Source organism: Vulpes lagopus, chromosome 16, assembly GCF_018345385.1.
Source record: "Vulpes lagopus strain Blue_001 chromosome 16, ASM1834538v1, whole genome shotgun sequence".
NCBI classification, from domain to species: Eukaryota; Metazoa; Chordata; class Mammalia; order Carnivora; family Canidae; genus Vulpes; species Vulpes lagopus.
In genome coordinates this window covers 943,490-966,003 of record NC_054839.1, presented here as the reverse complement: position 1 = coordinate 966,003, position 22,514 = coordinate 943,490, and the positions used below count along the sequence as shown (strand labels likewise).

General features: G+C 57.8%; 1 protein-coding gene across 9 annotated transcripts in view; it reads left to right on the top strand.

The window, feature by feature from the left end:
• The window catches only part of MCF2L (MCF.2 cell line derived transforming sequence like), a 95,040-nt gene that overhangs the window by 36,678 nt on the left and 35,848 nt on the right, over nucleotides 1-22,514 (top strand). For 6 of the 9 annotated variants that reach the window (XR_005984046.1, XM_041730942.1, XM_041730940.1 and 3 more), the window contains exons 2-4: nucleotides 4,766-4,849; nucleotides 6,037-6,087; nucleotides 7,556-7,670. Coding sequence is in view for 8 of the 9 variants with exons in the window: in XM_041730942.1 (XP_041586876.1) it covers nucleotides 4,766-4,849; nucleotides 6,037-6,087; nucleotides 7,556-7,670 (250 nt within the window). In the remaining variant the exon portion in view is untranslated. The remainder of the gene's footprint in view (nucleotides 1-4,765; nucleotides 4,850-6,036; nucleotides 6,088-7,555; nucleotides 7,671-22,514) is intronic. The other 3 variants (XM_041730946.1, XM_041730947.1, XM_041730948.1) reach the window with 1 other exon arrangement.

Below are 22,514 nucleotides of genomic sequence, written 5' to 3'. Positions count from 1 at the left end.
CGGCCCCTTCCGTCTGTCCCCAGTTGCAGAGTTGGGCCAAAGAAATGCTCTGGTCTGGGGGACGGCAGGTGCTGAGCACCACTTGCCCTGGCCATGGCTTGGGTGCCATCTCCACAGACTCAGTCAGGCCACCTGAAGCTGGTGTTAAGGAGGATTCCGAGGGCCATCGGGGCTGACTTGCCTGCCCTCGGCAAAGACAGAGGTGAGTGGCCCCTATGCGGGTGTCTACTGTGGCCCTGCTCACCAGGGCAGAGGTAGTGTACTTAACTTCCACGGGACTGTGTTCCAACATTGTTTTTGACTAAGTTGCGTCCAGCTCAGAGCTCAGAACCCATCGAGTATGTGCTGTGACATCCACAATCCCATGCCCAGGATTGTGGGCGGGGACGCCCACCACAGCTGGCCCAGTGTGAATGCGGACAGCGCATCCTGCAGGCGCACCCAGCAGACAGCCTTCCTAGGATAGGCGTTGACGAACGGGATGGGGTTTGCTGTTACGGCAGAGACAAACCCTCCAAGTGTGCCACAGACCACACCACCTCCAACCTGCCGTCCGCCGGACTGGAAACAGGTCTGAGCTCAGCTCAGCATCACCTGGCAGGGCAGCTGGCACTGGGTCCACTCAGTGACTGTGCCCACATGGGGCAGGTAGGGTGGAGAATGCAGGGTGGCCATGGGCAGGAGAGAGCAGACGGCCCTGGCACAGCCTTGTCCAGCCTCCACGTCCCTACTGAGTGGGTACCTGGGGACTGAAAGCTCTCTGCAGTGGAAGATGCTTTTCCCACGATGCAGTTTTGCCTGAGCATCTTTTTTTCTATACGGTGTTGTATCTAAGAATTGGTGAGGATTTGCTTCCTGAGATGAGGACATCTGCTGACCTGAGTTAAGGATGCACTACCTGTAATGGGATCTGGTCATACCCACTCCAGTCACAAATGACCATGAGGAACACACAGGTATTGGGAGAACCCACCACCCAAGCGGCCTGGACCTTGGGCATCTGGAGTGGCTGCAGCACAGAACCCCCACGCAGCCCCTAAGGAGCAGGGGGCCTCCCTCTTACTCAGCAGGACTCTACTCCTCTGTGTTCTCCTTCCTCCTGTGCCTTCTGCACACACCTTGCTCCTGGTTTGGAGACCACTGGATCCGTTTGGCAGTGTGAGAACCCCACCCACGTGTCACTCCACCTTGGACTTTGTATTTTGAGTGAAAATAAAAAACCTTCAGGTGTGGACTTTCAAGCAATTGTACAAGCATGGCCAAAGGCTTCTGCTACTGCCCACACCTGCTGCTTCTAAGCAGGGTCCAAGGTCACCAGCAAGCAGCAGGGAAGGGCTGCTGAACCCAAATCGAGACTTCTCCTGGGGTGCAGGGGCTACCTGGCCTAGGATGGTCCACTCTTTGTAAGTGGGCTTTCGGGGCCCCCACAAACCCTCCATCTACTGTAGGCCCTGGTCCTGGGAGTGGCCACCCCACTGAGCAAAGCTGAGGGTCACGTGGTCCTTGGAGCGGACAGACGTGGCCAGAGTCTCCAATGCAGCCCCATCTCCATTAGGAAATTGTCCTCAAAGCAAGCTCTGCAGTCACTGCGCAGGAGGAGGAGTGCTTGCAGGTGGTCTCACTGTGTTGGGAGGAGGCTCTAGGGATGGGGCGTACTGCCACCCCTGCCCTCTAAGACTGCAGCCCAGAAGGGGGCCTGTTCATAACCGTGTGAGCAGCTTGCAGTAGTGGAGCTTCTCCCCCAGATCCTTGTCTGGAGCTGAACTGAGGAGAGGTTCCTGCCCAGGGGTGAGCAGGCCTCCAAGCCCACCCAGCCCCACCCCTGGGGGGGGCCCCACAGGCAGCACTGCCTGCCCTCTCTGTGCCCCTTGTGAGCCTCCCTCAGATCAACCCAGGGATTGGCTCATCACCTGGGGTCTCCTTCTGCATCTGGTGAGATGGGTAGTTATTCACGCAGCACTGTGCTCGCACAGAGTGGTTCTCTGAGGAGTGGGGCCCTGCCTGACCCTTTTATTGGGCCAGCGGGTGGGGCGACTCCCTTCCTGTCCAGACCTCTGACACTGGAGCACCAGAGGAGGCTTACCCGTTCCTGCACGGGGGCTCCCCCCATTTCCTGCTGAGCCGGTGGTCACAGTGTGCCCTCTGCTACGAAGGGTAAACCTGTCCCGTCCCAGAGCAAGATCAGGATGCAGGGTGGGCAGGAGCTGGCCATGGCCAGGGGGCCGCAGGAGCCACTAGGTGACAGTGACACAAACCACATGCCCTGGTCTTTATTTTCAGCTGATGGAGGGGTGTCCAGTGACCACATAAGCAGAGTGGCACTTAGATGGAGTCCCTACAAACGGACTTATCTCTGTGCCATTCCCAGCACAGGCTATGCACAGAGTGATGCTCTCGGTCATACCTAAATGGGGTCTTAGACCTAAATGCAGTATTAGAATGAGATCTGCCCCAGAAGCCTGGCCAGTGTGGGATCCACCAGTCCACACGTCCCAGCGGTCAGCACCCCGTGAGCTCTGCAGACTCTGTGCCAACCTGTGTTGAGTGCCAGAAAGAACTTTGCCGAGTTAGCTGGATTCCAAATGCTGCTCTGGGAAGTCACTGTGTCATGCATCTCTTGCTGAGTGCCTGAGTAGTGGGTCCGCAGGAGCTCTGGTGGGTGTGCAAGGGGCTGTGAGGCCCAGCCCAGGCCAGGGGGTGGAGAAAGCCTTCCCTGAAGAGGTGACATCTCTGGCAGGAACTGAGGAAGATTGGACTGGCCCGCAGATATGGGAGAGGCATCACTAGGAGCAGCTCGTGTAAAGGCTAAAGTCCCCGAGCCTGAAGGACCTTGGCCCACCCATTGGAGAAGTTCCGGGAACAGGAGAGCAACCAGAGGAGAGTGGTTGACGAGGCCCAGGGAGGTCTCTCCAAGAAACCAAATTCACGTTGGTGATGATCCAGCCAGTGGGACTGTCCCTCTGTCACAGAACAGCAATCATCAGTAAGAGCAGCCCTGTCTAGCACGTGGGAAAGCCCTGTGCCACCGGGGTAGCTGGGCACAGACGCCATCTGAGGATTACCGTGCAGCATCCACCATCAGAGACCTGGATGCCCATGGTCATCTTTCCTCGTGGGCTGGTGGAGTCTGGCGGGAATCCTGAGGTCTGGGTGGTGGGGAGGTCTGGGAACTGGCACAGACTGGAGACTACAATCGTCACAGACGCTGGGTCCCCATGAAGGGACTTGCTCACTCAGAATCCAGGCTGCTTCCAATCCTGCTCTGGACCTGTCTCCAGACTCCCAGAGGCCTTACCAGCCACGGTCTGTGCTTGATAACATGTGTCTCTGGGATCGCAGAGTCTGAACCGACGAACGGTGGCACAGGTGCAGTATTAACTGTGCTATTCCTTCCAGTGGAGAAGGAAATTCTGAACGTCCAGCCCCCGTCCCATCTGGGCTGTGCACTGCAAACAAACATGTGGCCAGCGCACATCCCCTCGTCCAGAATTCAGAAAACCTGTCCAAGCTCTCTCAGGGCCTTCATTCCCCACAGGGGAGCTGCTGCTGAAATGTCATGCAGCGGCCTCAGTGCTGGGGAGGCCGGGCAGGCCCCGCCCTTCTGAGTGTGAAGAACACTAGCTGCTGCCCCCTCCTGACCGCAGATCCTCCCACTGCCACTCTGCGGGGCCGGGCAAGAGGCAGTGGCACGCCTGTCAGGAGCAGGGCCGTCAGGGTGCGTGGCTGCTCCAGAGAGCTGCCTGTGTGCCCAACTGTGTCACCTGTTTACTCTGGCTTGTTTGCAAGACCAGAAGAGCTGGACTTCAGGCTGCTCCGGGCAGGTAGCGTTTTGCTGCCTCCGGGGTGATGTTCAGGGCCAGAAGAGCTCCCTGACCGGTTTCTCCAGGCTGTTCACGGCCTGGGCCTCCTACTGGGCATGGGAGAATCCGAGAGTGGTCAACACGGGTCCTGAGTCTCTACAGAAATGCTGCTAATGCCCCAGAATGCAAACTCTGCCGTTCAGTGGGGGTCTGGCTGTGAAGCACACGATCACTGGTGTGGCACTGAGGCCGGCACCCCAGCTTCACACACTCTGCAGGGACATCTGGTTGCCGGACCCCAGGCTCCCCAGAGTCTCCAAAAACCTCCTTGCTTCCCATCAGTCTCCAGGGTGCAGCTCGGGCTGCTGCCAGGTCGCCCCCAGGCCCCTGAGGTGGCCCTGCTGCCTCTCCTGTCTGCAACAGTATCTGGCTCAGGGACCCCTGGGCACCGCTCGGCATCCGACAGGTGGGGGCCCCTTGTGCGGGGTAGGCCTCATGTCCCTGTGTGTGTATGGAGGCTGCAGACGCAGTGCCACGGCCAAGTCTCCCTGCTGACCTGCAGGCCTCGGCTGGGCCACAGTGGCTGAGCATGTGCCCAGCCACCCCTGGGGCGCCGGCAGGGGCGGGGGCCGTGTGCTCCCGGGGGCTGCACGCCAGGCACTGCTCACGGGTGGCTCGTCCTAGTTCCCCGCCCTCACATCCCTGCACCTTTCTGCCTGCACATCCGTCCATCCCTCCTCCCGCCTGCCTGCCTCCTCTCTGCCTCATGCCGCATCTTAAATATTGATGAACCACCCAGCACCTAGCTTTCTGTGTGCTGAGAAACAAAGGTTTCTGTGCTTTGGAAACTCAAATCCCTTTTTCCGAGCACGTGACCGCTGGTCCTGTCAGGTGTTCATGGATGTGCGTGGCTGTGTGAGGTGGTTCCCACCAAATGACACGGTGTCTATCTGCTCTCCCTGCAGATGAAATCATGCACCAGGACATCACACCGCTCTGTGCCGCGGACATCCAGGACCAGCTGAAGAAACGCTTTGCATATCTGTCTGGTGAGCGCCGGGCGGGCAGGCAGGAGGGAGGGTCTGTGCCAAGCGGTAGGTACCTCTCAGTTTCCTGTGATGACGTGGGCCTGGTCCGGGTGGTGGAACCAGGGACAAGGCCTACAGCACGGCCTGCTCTGGATTTCACCGAGGGCCAGGAGAGGCTATGCGATGCCTGTGGTGGGGGTAGGCGGCTTGGGGCCATAGAAGAGCCAGCTGGAGGTCACTTGGGGTCCTGAGAGGGACAGAGCCCAAGCGCTCCTGCCTGCGGTGTCCAGAACATTCCTGCAGCGGGTGAAGTAGGAACAGGGCAAAGCTGACCTCATTCTTGCAATGTCCAGCCGCTGGGAGCCTCCCCAACAGAGCACACCTAGCCTCTGCAGAGAAGGCCCCGGAGTGCAGCAGCCTGCCTTGGGGTCCCAATTCCCAGACCCTCTGCGGCTGCACCCTCTCCTCAGGACGAGGTGTTACCTCCACCCCGTGAGATCACCTGCTGTCCCGTCTGGCCAGGGTGTGCAACCCCAGCCACCAGACAGTGCCAGAGTGTGGTAGGTGCTAAGGGTGTGAGAGCACCTGAGTGGGCCACGCTCACGGCTATGCGGGTGCCCCATTGGGACAAAACAACCTATCACAGGCTCCTCTTTGCAGGCAAGTGGCCCCACTCACAGGCGGCCCTTCCCCTCCTGAGCCCCAAGACTAGTCCTCACCCCCAGGGGCTGCCCTAGCCTTTCTCCAGCTCTCCTGCCTGTGCCCTGGGCTGGAAGCCTGACATGTGGCCCAGGGTTTAGGGGCCACAGTGGGAACCCAAGGTTCTCAGCAGGACAGAGTGGGGAGCTCAGGGGGGGCTTATCAACAGGAGGGCGCATCCGTCACTGTGGGGGTGCTGCCTCGGGGGCTGAGGCCCTGTGCAGGCTCCTGCCACCTGCCCGCCCTGCCCTTTGAGGACCCCAAAGCCCCAGGTGTGATGCATAGTGACCCATACTCATGACCTTAACCTTCCTCTAGGTGATAATCCCACCCTCCTGGCCTTACCTGGGGAGGAAGCAGAGCCCCAGGATGGCCCTAAGGCTCCCCTCCACACAGCTTTTCTATTATGCAAATGCCAGCCAATAGCTCAGGCAGGGATGTTGCAGATATGAGGAGGGTCCCTCCCCGTGGGCCTGACCTAGCCTGACCTTGCCTGCTGCTTCTCATAGGGTTCCTTCACATGGGGATCTGGCTGAGTGACAGTGAGGATCCATCCCAAGGCAAGTCCCCCCCCCCCCCCTTACACCCTACCGGGCACCTCCAGCACCTCCCACAGTGAATACCATGAATATCTTCCCCGGTTCAGGGCACCCGACTGCATCCCGCCACCAGCACCTCCACGGTGTGTGGGTGCTCAGCCCCTCGCCCCTGCAGACTTACACAGACTAAGGTTTTCAGCATAATTCCATCAACGGCATCAGACTTGGTGCTTTTGGACTTTGCTGTAAATCAGTGAGAAATTTGAGGACATGCCTGAGAAACACTGGGAGATCCCCTGGGGCCTGAGCCGTGGGGATTGGGGGGGGCTGCCCGGATGCGCTCCAGTGAGGTCTAGGATGTGGTGAGCCCACGCTCACTGCTCAGGCTGCCCCCAAGCTTAGGGAGGTCCAGACAACCCTTTTATTGATTTATCGTTAATTCCATAGGTGGGAATTCAGAAAGGGCCTTCCTGTGGTTCTTTTGCCCCATGTGGCACAGCTGGTTGGAGTCAGAGTGCTGCACTCACACACGTGGCATCTCTGGTTCCCTGCACGAAGCCAGCCGCTCCCTCCCCAGCTGGTTGGGCTCCCTGGCATGTGGTGGCCACAAGGCTGCTGCTCCCTGGATGGCCAGCATCCACAAAGGAGCTCTGAACCGGGAGGATGGACATTGCTATATCCTGCGGCCCAGCCTCAAGAGTTTCCCAGCATCACTTGTGCCACATCCAACAGGCCAGACAGGTGGTCGAGGCAGGGGGAGACAGGCCATCCATCAAGGGAGCCATCTCCAGCCGCCCCAGCATGCCGGCTAGCAGGTAGACTCTAAGCTGGGCCTGGTGACTCCTCGGTGTTCTTGGCCTCTGGCCTGTCCACTGCTTCTCCGATTGTCTGTGGGACAACTCAGACCCCATGTGCCCCAGAGCAAACCCAGCCTCCTCTTCAAGATCATCTTCCCAGGTTCTGGGCCCACACCCAACTCTTCCTTGCTGTGTCGCGGCTCAGAAAAGTCCCCCTGGTCCCCCTCCCCTGCCCAGTGCCCTCCCCTCTCACGTTGCCAAAGTCATGGCCCCCTCTGGTCCCAGTTGTCTGAGGGGGTGGGTCACAGACCACGCAGAGCCTCAGGAGGTCGGCTAGGGTGGGAGACCGACTGTTGTGCAGAGTTTAAAGTGGCTGCCATCCTTTACAAAACACAGAAAACTACTTCTCAGCATTAGCAAGCAAGTGGGATGCCTGTGGGAGGAGGCGGCACCATCTCAATCGTGTGCAGGAACCCAGGGAACGTTTGGGAGGAAAAGTGCCGCATATTCGGGTGGCTGCCCCATGAGGACAAGATAATAGGGGATTGTTGGAACACATGTCACTCTTGTACACGCCAAGGGTTTCCCTGAAAAGCACACGTTTCTTCCCTAATGAGCAAGCCCAGCTGCGACAAGACACCATCCATTCTGGGTGGACGCAGGCACTAAGTGCTGCCTCGCTCTCTCCCCAGGTGGGCGGGGGCAGGACGGCAGCCCCGTCATCACCTTCCCAGACTACCCGGCCTTCAGCGACGTCCCCGACAAGGAGTTCCAGAATGTCATGACCTACCTCACCAGTATCCCCAGGTGCGTGCTGCTGAGCCTCGAGGTATCCAACAAGGAGGTAGTGCGGGGGGGGGGGACGTTGATAGGGGAGAGCTTGCTTCTTGTCTCATGAGTAGAAGAATGAAAAGCGATAGAAATGTATTAAGCAGAGATGAAGAAAGCTCTCAAAAGTGAGAGGGGTCCCAGCAGGGTTGCCACTGAGGCCTTTTACCTACTTTTATAGGAAACTGACCAGGGAACCTGGTAAATTTCTTGTCGCTATCTGGTGTATTTGTAAATATCATGTCTATGTTTAGGACAAACATGGTGCACTTGTAACAAACCAGTGTTTCTTTGTAAATGACATGAGCACAAACAAGGGTTCCCTTCTCTCTGGTTAATATCTCCCCCATAACATTTCTCTGCATCTGGGATTTCTGTGATCACTTAGTAGCCATGAAAGGGGGAGACTCCCTAACATTTTGGAGCCAGGGAGCCGGGTTTATTTTTCCTGTTTGTCCTGTCTCATCTCAGTTTTCTTGGGATGGGTAGGAGCCTGACTCTGGGGCCTTTCCCTGCCCAGCCCCATCTGTCCCTGACTCATTCCTACATTGATGGCCCCACAGAGCAGGTGGGGTCCGGGGCCAACAGAGCCTGGGGGACCTCGCTCACAGCATCCAGCCCTCCGTTACACAGGCAGGGCCACTGTGAGCTGCAGGCCTTCTGCTCCATGAGGGAAGACCCTTGGGGGCTCAGGCCTGACCTACCATGCCCCTCGTGCCCTTCACGTGGGGAGAACAGACCCCAGAGGCAGCTCCCCCATCGGGGGTTCTGTTTTATTATGAGCAGAGCTGGACCCTACGTTCCAGAAAGGCAGGGTTACACCTGATTAGTTTCCCAGCCACACCGGGGCGTCCCATGGATCCTTGAGCCGAGGGGGCTACTTGAGAAAGGGGAGGACGTGGACCTCACACCCTGATGAGCAATAGCCGCAGCACACTGGGTCAGGACAGCCTCGAGGGTGACCTCGTCTCTCCAGTGACACAGTGGAGAAGCTCAGCTTCCTGCGTCCCCAGGACGCCATCCTCACTCCTCAGTGTCCATAAGGACAGGTTCTGAATTTGCGTAATTTAGAGCACCATGAATTGATCTAATCTGAAAACAGACCAAAATGGCAAGTTCTATCAGCAGGTTCCTGTCATATGACAACAGCCTGTCACCAATCAGTGCTGGGGGTTGTAGATCCTTCTAGTACCCTGGGATGGGGGCGGGGAGCCCTCCTCAGGGATCTGGGTGCTGAGTGGTCACCTGGCAGGACAAAGATGGGGTCATGGCCTGGGTCACACATGGTCCACCATTCTTTCGTTCTGAGCACCGGGCTCTGGGTGGCTGAGTGGAGGTGGAGTGTGGTGGGTGGCCTGTGGAGGGACCACAGGCAGCCCGGGAGCCTAGCAGCCTTCCTTAGGGCCCCTGGGCCAGCTGTGCACCCTCAAGGGGCTTCCAGTGGGTGGAGGGGGCTGCAATACCTCTGAGAGTCTCCGTTCCTTGTCCCTGGGCCTTGGGGTCAGAGATGGAATGGCAGTTGTCAGGCCCACTCTGCCCCCTAGGCCACCAGCCATGAGTGCAGGCACAGCGCCGTGAAGTGGTGGGAAGACACGGGCTCCCGGTGGTCAGGCACCGAGAGGCATCCTTGGGAAGGGACGCGGGTTCAGGGACATGTGGGGTACCCAGGATGGTAACTCCAGTCCCCCATGTGCACAACAGTGGGCGTGGAATGCTGTGGGAGCCCACAAGCAGGGCTTGCCGCTGACCGTGAATGCCCATGTGGTCTCTGGTCTGGGTGCGGCCGCCTGAGTCCAGGAGAGGCCGTGGCCAGCCCAAGACTTGGTGCCTGGAGCAGACATGTTGTGCCCAAGATCGTGAATCCGAGAAACCACCAAGGAGCCGACACCGATGCAAACACATGAGGGTTTATTACAAGCTCGAGCTTGGGTCCAAGGGTACCCTATGCAGCGGAGCAGGGACTTGGACCCCGAGACTAAGCGGGGTAGCAGCTTTATAGGGGCCAGTGGCCCATGGGATATGCAGAAAGTTGCACAGTCATGTCGGTCCACACGCAGGTGGCCGATTGAATTACACCTTATCCTATAGTATCCACTTGAGCTGGCCTGTTACTGTGGTCAGAAGGCAGGGTTACATTGTTAGGAGCCGATTTCTGATTAGGGTGTGCCCAGCGGCTTGACTAGGGTGGGGCAGCACCTTAAGCAATAAGCAGGTTATGTGGGGGTTATAGGGGAGGTGGCGGGTGTAGCACAAAATGGAGTCAGTCCTGCTCTGCTTGTCCAGGGGTAGGGGATTCTTGCCAAATTTCCTGGGTCCCACAGACAGTGGCAGCTTGCTACAGTGACAGCTAAGTGCAGGGCAGGGGTCATGAGGCATTCTGTTTTCTGGTCACTCTTGGATGTTTTAAAAGTCAGAGAATCATTTTATGTTTAGAAATGTCAACATCCTATAGTCCAGGCCTGATGTGGACGTGAGCCCTCTCCCCAGGCACAAGCAGGCATGATGCTGGGGAGGGGGCAGCCGGACCTCTAGCACCTCTCGGGCCTTCCAGGCTTGCACAACAGGTTGCCCAGGGGTTCCCATGCTTGCTGGTCTTGGCAGATCTGGCCTGGGGGCCTTTGCACTCGCTGCCCCTTGGTGGAGCACTTGAGATGGCTCCGTTTCATGCTCCAGGCCTCCTCAGGGAGGCCCTCCATCACGCCCACCTAAAGAAAGAAACCAGCCCCTCCATCTCAGAGCAAGCGGGGCCCTTGCCCACCAGGCTTCCTGGGTCTTGTACGAAATGGTCACAATCATAGCTCCACGTCTGCCTAGGATGCAGGCCAGGGACAGCAGGCACACGGTTCCTTGGCAAATGTGTGCTGGACTAATCATGTTCATTTGGAGACACATGAAGCAAATCACAGGGCAAGCTCCCTGACCCTGTGATTAGGACAGCAGGCTTTCTGTCTCTGCTCTTCTATCCTTGGCAGAATGAGCCCTTTCCAGAAGCCTCGTCTCCCAGAACACGTGCATGGCTCACACGCAAAGTGCCGCTGGCTCCGTGGCCCCGTGGCTCCACGGTGCTGTTGAGCAACCCGAGAGGCCCCTGTGCGTATCTGAGGCCCAGAGCTGTGGGCTCTATTCCTGAGGACCAGGGTGTGTGGTAGGTGTCACTCAGCCTGTGGTTTACCCTCTGTCTCCTTTCCGGGTGAGGGGGGTAGTAGGAGGGCCAGAGGCAACCCCACGTGTCTACTCCAAGAAGACAGCTGAGGCCCCCAAGGGCACATGGGGTCACAGGAGAGGAATCGGGTGCTAGGGGTGCAGCCCTGAGCAGGACCTGGACCCGGCCACTCCCACCACCTTCTCTGGGGAGCCCTCAGTCCTGACCCTGAAGGTGGCAGTGGAGGAGGTCAGGTCTGAGAGAGGGACCTGTTTGGGTGGGGCCATCTTCCTCCAGAGCCACTGCATTCCTGCACGGCTGGGTGCTCACGGAACCCCCTGACTATGGGGAAGTCCCCAGGGGGAGCCAGGCCCTATGTCCCCATCTTCAGGCCGAGGACCAGCCAGGTGCTGATGCCCAAGAGAGGCCGTGGCCCTGCTCTCCTTTGGGACCTGGGACGCCCCCACCGCCTCCCTGTGCACGGGAGGAATAGGTGGGCAGGCAGATCACTGTCCTGGCCCTCTGGGTCAGGGAGATTGGCGGGGAACACCCCTACCACGGGTGGAAGGGTAGGATTACAGCAGGTGGTGCAGTCGTGCAGACTGCTTCTCTGAGAACTCACGGTTCTTAAACCCAGCTTTAATCGCATCTTATATTATTTTTTAAAGATTTTATTTATTCATGAGAGACACACACAGAGAGAAGCAGGCTCCATGCAGGGATCCTGACGTGGGACTCGATCCCAGGTCTCCAGGATCAGGCCCTGTGCTAGAGGTGACGCTAAACCACTGAGTCACTGGGGCTGCCCTAATCGCATCTTTTAAAACAACGTATGTGCTGCTTTAGTCATTACTGCAAAAGCAGGAGCCCCTATTCAGCCATGACCCTGATTGGTAGTTCCTGGCTATGTTGAAATCTCTCATGGCAGCCCAGCAGGCCTTGTCTGCATGCACAGAAATGGGAAGCACCTGACTGTGTTGTGCCCAAGATCGCGAATCTGAGAAACCACCAAGGAGCCGACACCGATGCAAGCGCATGAGGGTTTATTTGCAAGCTCGAGCTTGGGTCCAAGTATACCCGACGCAGCGGAGCAGGGACTTGGACCCCAAGGCTAAGAGGTGTAGGAGTTTTATAGGGGCCAGTGGCCGATGAGATTGTAACACACACAGAAGATTGCATAGTCATGTCGGTCCACATGCAAGTGGCCAATTGAATTACAATTTACCCTATCGTGACCGTTTGAACTAGCCTATCACTCTGGTCAGAATTGGCAGGCAGGTTTGGCGGGCAAAAGGTGGGGTTTACATTCTTTGGCAGTTAGGGTTCCGCATTCCTATATGAGCAGGTTTCCAGTAACGGTGTGCTCAGTGGCTTGGCTAGGGTGGGGGAGCACCTTAGTTAGTCCTGCTCTGCTTGTCCAGGAGTAGGGGATTTTTGTTAAATTCCTTGGGTCCCACAACTGGTCTTCTGGAAACCTCAGTGAAGGGAACATGGAAAGATGCCAGGATGCAACGGGCAGCGTCAGCCAGGTGCAGCTGCGTGCTGGCCCACTGAAGACCGGGTCTTGCCATCCAGGCCCCTCAGACCCCGGCCCTTCCCAATGAGGCTCACTTGGCACCGTCTGCTGGGCCCTGCCCCCAGGGTGGCCCTATGACCCAGACAGGTCACCCTGTCACTGTCTGTGAGAAGCATCCAGGTTCTGGGCACACTTGGACCCAAAAGTGAACAAATAAGTCAATTCCTGCTCTTCACATTCTCAGTGAATGAAGTGGGTTGTGTGGATTATGGAAAGAGAAAAACGAGAGACAAGGCAGGTGAGGGCCCCGTCATGGGAGGTGGTCAGCTCCCTGACCCGTGGGTGGGACCCTCTCAGGAGGGGTCTTCATTCTTATCAGTGAAATGGGGCAAAGGGGCCTTGTAGGAGGGGCCGCAGTCCTGGGGCAGGGGCAGTGTCCCCACCAGGACGTAGCAGTGAGAGGGCCCCATGGTCTGGGGGGAGCGGTCACCCAAAGAGGGGGCAGCAGGGAGGAGGCCAGAGCCTGCAGGTATACCTGGAATGCAAGCTGGGTCCCAGCAGCCTGTGGGTTTGGGAGTCATGGGCATTTGGGGAGTGAACCCCTAGAGGTGGGATGGGGGCAAGGAAGGGAGTCCCAGGTGTCCCGCTGCAGCCGAGCACTTATGATTACCTCCTGGGGAGACAGCAGGAATCTCAGGCCAACAGGCCACCGGGATCCCCTGCAAGAACAGTTCTGGTGGAGAGTTGGGAGCGAAACGTGATTTGGAGCAAATTTAACAAAAACGGGCAGAGCGGACTCAGAGACAAGAGAAGCAAAGATACAGGCCAGGCAGATGGAGCTGGAGACAGGGATGCAGACCGGGGTCTCTAAGATGAGGGAAATCACGACATATTTATGCTGATAGAAATTAGTCCATAAACACAAAGAAAAGCGGCAACCACTTGATCTTTTCTGTGTCTAACCATGTTCGCTGTGCACAGAGTCCATTACTCTGCAAACCGGGAAGGATTACAGAGCCTGTCCAGGGGGGCAAATGCCCTGGGCTCCAGCCCCTGGACATCCTGGCCTGTCCGCTCCTACGGTGCTTAACCTGGACCCCTCCCCTCCTGTGGTTCCAGACCCCCAAACCCCTCCCTGCCTGTGGTTCCAGACCCTCCACCCCCTCCCCCTTCAAGCATGCCCACAGTCCAGAGCTGGTCTTGCCCCACTCACACTGTGGCAGAAGTGGTTTCCAAACTCAGTGGGATCCTGTCTCTCTTCACAAATGGAGTCATGCAAAGCCACTTCACATAGGCACTGTACAAGCACACACACACATGTGTTCTCACACATGTACACATGTGTACACTGGTGCAGAGTCACATGCATGGAGTTGCCAAGATTAAGACAGATTTCTGACTTTGCTCTGAAAAACCATTTTAGCAGCCCTTGACTTGCACTTCCCCCCAGAAGCCTGCAGGAGCCCCATGTGCTGATTCACCCCTCACCCCCAGGGTTTGGAAGATCAGTGAGATCTTCCTTCCTGCACAGCGCCCCCGTCTCTCCTCAGCACAATTGAATCATAATTCAGGATCTGCTAGAGTTCATTGAAGCTGATGATCACGTTGATGTTCCTGGACCTGGTTCAAACCATCTGGCTACTAGGGTGAGAGAGGTCCTGTCTCCCAACTGGCTTCCATGATGGGCACATATAGCCTCACACACATGTGTGCACATAAATGTGCAAGTACACACATGAATGCATGCACACACAACACCATGTACACTCATATGGCTACCTGTGGGTGCGTGCCCCCATGCACGCATGCACACGCCAGCACAATTACACCCACACACACAGTTTGCATGGACGGTAATGAAAGAGAAAAGCAGGTGCCTTTGGAAGCACCTTACTTATTGCTGCCAACGTAATTTCCAATTGAATTTGTCATGACATCTGAAGGTAAAGACAGAAGATGTGTGTGTGAATATGTACTATACACTTCAAAGTGTACACATGAGAAGTGGAAGCTTCCACCTGCCGCCTGCCTCCTTCCCTTTCAGTTAAGGGTTGGGGCACTATCAAAGCCCTGTGTCCCACACGCTGGGAGACACAGGCATGCCCTGTTCGGCCTGGGTCCTATCCAGAGTGTGTTTTGGGGTCCCTTCCAGGCAGCCCCGGGAGCCTGTGCTCTTAGCAGCTGCAGCACGTCAAACCTGCCAAGTCTGATACAACCTCACCTGTGCTTCCCTTTCCCTTCAGGTTCCCTATAATAGCCTGGTTCTGCACATAGCTGGTTGTAGGGGCTCTGAGATGGAACACTTTGACAGTGATCCATTTGCCATGGCTCTCAGATGCTGTGGCCCGGAAGTCCTCCCCCCCCCTCCAGCTGTGTGATTAGCAAGGAAAGGGCGTTGGCTGTCCATGACTTGGCTCAGCCTGCCTGTCATCCCACATGGTCAGAAGCTCTGGGAGCTCAGTGACCACTGCCCACCATGCTGGCCTCCTGCACATGGGGCCCGTTTCTCTGTCCTCCTGGCAGGGGCCAGAGGCTGCCTATCCCCTGCAGTCCTCTTCTTTGCTTCCGATCTCCATCACCATCACCATCATCACTGTGATAGCCACTAGCCACGTGTGGCCATTTAAACTTAAAAATTAAAACTAAGTAAACGGGGAAGTTCAGGAGTTGGAGGGTCTCCCCATATTTCAGTTCACGTGTGGCCATGCTAGGCAGCTCAGACGTGGCCCAGGTTCCATCCACCATGTGAGAATTGGGTCAGCAGCCACTCGCCCTCATTTATGAAGAAGAGCACAAGAGATTAGTGCCCTGACTCCCTGCCCAAGAGCAGAGACCACAGGTCTTGCTCTACTTGGAAACAAGGACGTTTGCTGTGAGGGAGCCACACCGAGGTGCAGCCAGGGGCTGGGAAGCCCTTCCTTTGCCTCAGAGGTACACCAAGCACATCTGCCTCACGGGGCTGCAGGTGGGATGGTGGTACTCAGGCTTCGGCACAGGTGGAGAAGAGATGCCAGAGGCAGACACAGGAGGAAGGAGCCTGATAAGCAGGGTCAGGACGGGAGAAGGGGGCCACTTCTTGGACCCCTGCGCCCCAGTGCTACAGCAGAGCCTGAAGCAGGTCATGAGGAGATTCTAGAAGGTTCTCTGCACGGCCCTGACTTCTGAGGGTGGTGCCTGTATGTCCCTGGGGAGCAGTTCATTCCATGATCATAAAGAAATGGCTAACAGTACACGTCTTTTTTTTTTTAATGTATTTAAGGGATTGATGTGATTGTTAGGATCTTTTTTATTCATAACATACTAATTACTGTCATAACCATATCTAAGTGCACAGGTCAGTAGTCCAAAGCCAGATTAGAAATCAGCCTTTGAAAAATCGAGAAGATGCTCAGTTTTATCATGTGCTGTGCAAGCTTGCGTGGGCCAGGGTGGGTGAGCTCCCAGTGATCCGTGTGTGCTCCTGCCCCACGGCCAGCCATCACACAAATCCCAGGTACATTCACAGTGATTCACCTGGATATCATAGGTTCAGTTTTCTGAGTTCATTTTGTCACATATTGATGTGGGGGGAAACCTGGAATATAAAGAACATGAAGATGCCAGGATTTCAGGTTTTTCACAGAAATTCCTGCTCTTTTGGTTGTGAAGGAAGGAGAGGTGAGGTCACTGCTTTGTGGCAAAGGGCCACTCGGCCGGCGCCCATGCACCTTCGGCTCACCGTGTGCATGCCCGAGCAATGGCAGCCCTGGTGGGAAACCATGGGACTCAGGACAGATGCGTGACTGTTGGGTGCAGGACAGTTTTCAACAGGCGCTTGGAGTTTTTTTCACCGTTTTGCTTTCTGGGATGAAACACTGACCAGGATTAGGTAAACATGGCACAGAAACACTATTGTAGCAGGGCAAGGTTTTGAATCCTGAGAAGAGGGAAGAAACAGGAAGCTCAGGATGGAGAGAGCTCAGGGATCATCCACGTGCTGGGTGCTCCAAGCTGGGCACACGGGCGAGAAACGCACCCATGACCTTTCCTTACAGAGGAAGACAAGGTCTCTTTGACATCGGCTGACGTCCAGAGACCAGTGTCAGACAGTGGGGTGAGGGGGGAGGGGAGGGGGAGGGAGAGAGAGAGAGAGAGAGAGAGAGAGAGAGAGAGAGAGAGAGAGGGAGACCATGCCAAGGTCCGTGGGGCCCGGCAGGGGTGGCTCCTGTCTGAGGCCAGGCTCCCGCTGCTCTACCCATCGCCCGCCTCATCTCCACCCGCCCCAGCCACCTGCCTGACCCCTGGCGGGCCCAGCTCTCAGGGACCCCGTGGTCCTGCACAGAGGGAGGTCTTCTGCCTGACAGCTGTCCCACCACAGGCCAAGAGTGGTCTGGGATGCGTGGCCGTGGCTGACTATCCTGCAGCACCCCCCCCCCAGCCCCGCCTTGTCTCCTATGGTCCTCGCACCAGGCTGAGCTGGCCTCCTCCGGGTGGCTCTGAATGCTCCCCATCACCCTTACCCTGACACTGGCAAGACGTCCAGTATGGCCATGGTCCCTTCCCGCCTCCAGCTGCAGGCCGTGAGCTCCAAGCCAGCAGTAGCTGTGGGTGCCAGGAAACGCCCGGCCTGGCTGCTCTCCCTCATCAAACTCTTCACCTTCTCTGTTTCCACGCAATCGACTAGGAGGCCTCCTGACTCATTGTGACCTATAGGTGCTTGAACTGCAGAAAACATTGCTCCGAGATGTGGACGACTTAGCAGCGTGGGGCCCTTGGGCCGCGTCCACCCTGAGGCCCAGGCCATGCCCTGGGGAGCAGCTGCCACACCCCTGGGAGACTCACGGGTGCCAGGTGGTGACTCTCCAGGGCCTCAAGAGCTCTCCGCTCCAAGGTGAGGAGGCCATGGCTCCACCAGGCACAGGGTGCTGCATGGCCCAATGCTCACCCATGGGCACACTGACCCTGGGGCCCTAGATGACAGCAGCCCCACATTGGAGGCAGGGATGAACAGTGACTCGTACATCTATTCTTCTGCATTAGGGGGATGGACACACATGGAGAATGCCACATGAGATCAGCAGCAGAGACTGTTCATTCAGAGCTCCCTGCAGCTCTTGGGGGGGCCCTGACACAGGCACTGGCCAGGGATGGCTCTGGGGGGGACCTGACACAGGTGCTGACTGGGGTCAGCTCTGGGGGAATCTGACACAGGCAGGCACTGGCCAGGGATGGCTCTGAGGGGGACCTGACACAGGTGGGACCTGACTGGGATAAGCGCTTGGTGGGGAGCCCTGACATAAGCACTGGCCAGGGTCAGCTTGGGGGTGGGGGACATGACACAGACACTGGCTGGGACACGGGGGCAGCTAACTAGAGCAAGTCCCGTGGGATGGGTGAGGGAAGCACATGGGCTTTCTCTGGTGGGTCCCAGGTTGGAAGCAGGACAAAGCTTGGGGAAGCGCAGTTACTAGACACATCCTAGCCATCAGGGGCAGGTGGCCACCTCTGGCCTCCAGGGTATTCTCCTGAGACAGCAGTCACCTTCCTGCAGGGTGACTTCTGGCCGGCTGCCCAGCTGTCTGTGCTGCGGCCCACACTACGGGTTTTCTGGGCTGGTTGCTGCAGGTCCTGGGCCAGAGGTCTGTTTTAGATACACCTGGCTGTTGTCCGTCTGTATATTCCATCTTTCGGTGGCAATAGTAACAAAGTTTGATCTTTAAAGGGATTTGTGACCATGATTAGGGACAGTTTTGCTGCTGGAGGAAAGAAGCCTGAAAGTCATGGGGCTGGCGGAGGGCAATGGATGGTGCATGAGTGCAGGCAGGGGCCTGGGGCAAGGACCCTGGCAGGCAAGGGACAGGTGCAGGTCAGCGGACATCTGGCTCCTGAGCTCAGGACTCAAGTGCCCAGGAGTGCAGGGACTCTGCCCTCTGTGGGCTGTGGGAATCAGGAAGGGGAGCAGTGGTCCCCTTTCAGTGCTGGGCAAGGGTAAATCCAGGGCCCCTGTGGTTGGGGTGGCATGGGGAGCAGGCATGGCAGGAGACAGCAGGATACATCTGTGGGGGGTGTGATCAGTGTCATGGACAAGGCTCTCAGACCAGACCCTCAGGTGCTGTCAGCTTCCAAGAGGCTCAGGAGCAAAGGAGCAAAGGGCTGGTAGCAGCCACCAGAGATGTCATGTGACTCAGTGCTCTCCCCAGTGCAGGCAAGGACAGAGGTGGCTCGGGATAACCTCAGGGGATCAGTCCTTCCCAGGGTACCCCAGCTCAGCTATGGAGCCCAGCAAGGCCCCCCTCCTGTCTGTCCTATGAGGGGTCCTGTGATCCTGTCCCCACTCATCCAAGTGGTGGGGTCACTAAGCCCCAATTTAAAAGAAAGACAGAGAAGTAAGCCTGTGGTTTGTCAGTGACCATCATTTTCGTATTGTCTTCCTCCGGAGAAGCCTGTTGTCCCTCAGGGATGGAAAACCCACTGCCCTGCGCATTTGCTAACTTAAAACAACTAGGTCAGGCCCCCTGGTGGGACGCTCAGGCTGGGGCGATGGTGGGGGCTCTGCCCATGGGGCTGGGCCTCAGGGAGCGGGTGTGGCTGCGCTACTCCTGTGCTGGGAAAGGAGCTCAGGGAAGGGGGGGGCCCAGCATTAAAGGATTTGCCCCAAGCTGGACTGTCTTAGGACCAGCTGTCCTCCTGGCTTTTACAGGATGGGACCCCCTTCTGAGACCTCCACCACCAGCAGGCAGGATTCCCAAACACCCCATCCAGGAGGGAGGGAAGGGGGAGGGGTGGGGGAAGAGAGAAGGGGTGGGCTCCCTGAAGCAGTGCAGCCCTTAGGTGGGCAAGTCCACACATTCCCCCGGGGGGGCACCCTGGGCACCCAGGTCAAGAGCAGCACCCACCTGTGGCCACGAGAGGGCGTGGTCAGAATGCATTCTTAGTCCCTGCAACGGGCTCCTGGGGGTTCTTGCGACTGGCACCCTGCATGCCCCAAACCACACATAGGGCCAGTGTGGGGCACAAGCTGCTGGGGAAGCTGCCCTCCAGGAGGTGTCTCCCGAGAGCCTGAAGCCCTGTGGAGGCCTCCAGAGGAGGTGGACAGGGTGTGGGGTGGAAGGGGTTGCAGGGTGGGGGAGGGGGGTGCTGCCCGGGACCCTGCCTGGCCCTTCTGCTTCTGGGAAGCTGCGTCCCCCCAGTATCTAGGACCTGCAGAGGCAGCACCCTCTGGTGCCCTGGGACTTCTTCCCAACTGTCTCTCTCAGATGTCACCAGGGTGCACCTGTCATTGTCTACCTGAGTGCTCACCTCCACCCCCTCCACCACCCTGCAGGCTGCCCTGCCCACGACTCACACCCCCCTGCATTCCCCACGTCCCCTGAGCTCCCCGCCCCCACACCCCCTCCCCCATGCCTCCCTGTACCCCCTGCATCCCATGCCTTCCTGCCCTACACCCCCTGTGCCCCACATCCCCATCCCCCCCACCACCACATCCCTGCCCCCCCCCCACTCCGCTCCACCACAGCATCACCTCGTTGTGAGCCTGGGGTCAGCTGATTCTCACGTGCCCACAACCCCCTCCTTAGTCTCAGTTGCCTGCCGGCCGTTCAGGCCTGAGGTCCAACACCCCCCTTTCCACCATGTCTGACCTCCTCTGGGCTCTTCTGGGACAGAGGCTCAGTCACAGGTGGCATCTCGGGTCACAGAAAGTCCTCAGGGCTTGTGTGCAGGACCAGCCTCACAGGGGTGGCCCTGCACCAACAGCAGCAGTGGGGGGCTCGTGACCCCACCAAAGCATCCTGAGCCTGAATTTGCACTTTCAGCAGCTCTGGGAGCCCGGTGTGCATGCTGCAGTTTGAGATGCAGAATGCCTGTCCCTCCGTCCCTCTGCTATCCCTGGCACAGCCACTCCTTGCGCAGGCTTTATCGGCCCTGTAATCCTGACTTATGTTTGCAACTCCACCCACCCCCGCTCTCTGACTAGCAAGCAATTGAGCAAGTGTAAATAGGTGAGTCCCCCACCTCCCTGTCGGGTCTGGGGTCTGTGGAACTTGATGCAGCTTGGCCAGGAACCAGACAGATGGGATGCCGCTGACAGCAGACCTGACGTCCGGGGACTGCCCAGCCCTTGCCTCCAAACGGTTCTCAGGCTGTTCCCTGCTCCTGCCCCGTGATGGGGAGGCTGCGCCCACATGACCGGGCTGTGTGCCTGGCCACCAAGGCCACCCAGGTGTCAGAGAGGGCACCAGTGAGTGGCTGAATCCCAGAAGCAGAGTTTCCGTGAGCTCTGTGCCTCTTTTGACGGTTGGGGCCGAAAGTGAGCTATTCAGCCTCACTCAGCTGCTGGGCAGCTGGCCAGGGAGGCCCCTCCAAGCCAGTGGATTTCGGGGCTGGAGGCAGATGTCTATGTGTCTGCTGGGCCGTGTGTACTATGGGTGCTTCTGTGTGGCTGCCAGCTTCTGAATCATGCGCCCTGCACCTCCCACTGCCACCACCTTCATCGCCACCAGCCTGAGGCCTGGAGTGCCGGGCTTCCTGGGGCGGGGGCGTTCCTCAGAGATGCGAGCATGAGCTGCCCTGTCCCCAGGCTGAGTAAGGTCAGAGACCCATGGGTGGGGGCCAGAAGCAGGATCCACTCTGAGTCCTTTCCCTCGGTGGGTGCAGCTAGGACCCTCCTCCGTGAGCTGGGGGTGTAGCTGGGGACCCTTGCGCTGCTGGCCCCAGCTGCCAGACAGCACAGAGTGCAGGGCCTTGCTCTGTGGCACCAGTTGTGTGGGCACCAGGGAGGCTAGGAAGGTGTCCACGTCCTGAGGTCACTCTGCTGCATAAGTCTGTGCTCCTGTGGGCCAGCATCCAGGTGGGGCGGCAGGCGACACAGGTATGCAGGGGGCGTCTCCTGGGCCCCAGGATGGGTCCCAGCATGTAGGCAGCCTTGCTGTCTGCTCCTGGGGTCTGGTCTCCCTCAGCATGTCCTCCAACAGCCAGGAGTGGTGCAGGGACCCCCAAGGACCAGGGCTCCTGCCCAGGGTTGGGAGGGGTGGGACAGGGCTGCTCTAGGGCACAGTGTGGACCTAGCCCGGGAGGCAGTTTGGAGGTTCTCCCCGGCTGTGCAACTTTGGACAAGCAGCTCAGCCTCTCTGAGCCTCCATTCCAGGACTCTGAGCTGGAGAGATGGTGGTCCCTACATCATGGGACCATGGTGAGGATTAAAAGAAGTACATCTGCCCTTGGCAGCCCAAAAGCACAGGAAATTCCCCTCCTAGAAAGAAGGTCCCAGCCTGGCCTGGGGGAGGAGCCCAATGACTGGGCATGTGCTGAGGAGCAGCAAGGTGAACTCAAGTTAATGTCCAATTGCTTTGTGTGAACATACGATTTAAGCAGGCTTAGCATGCAGCCCATTGTGGGGCTAGAACTCAGGAGCCTGAGATCAAGACCTGAGACCAAGAGTTGGACACTCAACCTACAGAGCCACCTGGGCACCTCTTCCCCTTATATTTCATTTGTATTTTATTTATTTATTTTTTTAAATTTGAGCTGTTGGTAACTTGGGTTTCTCTGCTATATTCTGATCAATGCCTGTTTGTGATGCTGGTCTTCCGATTACAACTGTGACAGTATGGAAGGGACACGGGGAGTGGGACTGAGGCCCTGGGCCCGCCCTGGCCTGGACGTTCCCCCGGCCCTGCCCATGGCCTGCACTGCCCCCCAGCCAGGCATTTGCATAAACACGAACACTCGGTTGAGAGCATTAAGCCCAGCACGGGGCCCAGCATGGTGGGAACGGGTGTGTTTGGGCTGCAGGAGAGAACGTCCCAGGTTTGGAAGCTCCAACCAGGTGTGGCGTTCCAAGATCCAATGTGGGATAGCAAAGGGAACCTACCCATCACCCACTGCGGACAATGGAGAGTCCCCACCAGTATCAAAGCTCCATCCCAGGGAGAAAGTGAGACACAGAGTCAGGCCTTGCTCTCTGAAATGAGAAGAAGAGAGCAACAGTGAGAATCCTGTCTCCACACACTGATGGGTTTACAGAAGTGACCATTGACCCTCCCAACAGCCCCAAGAGGGGAATGCTATTTTGGCACCTGTTTTTGGAGGAAAGGAAATTGAGCTGACCCACGGTGCCTCAAGGAGTCACCCCAGAGTGCCCTCCCGTTGCCAGCCCCCATGGCAGTGCCCCTCCTAGAGAATGGGG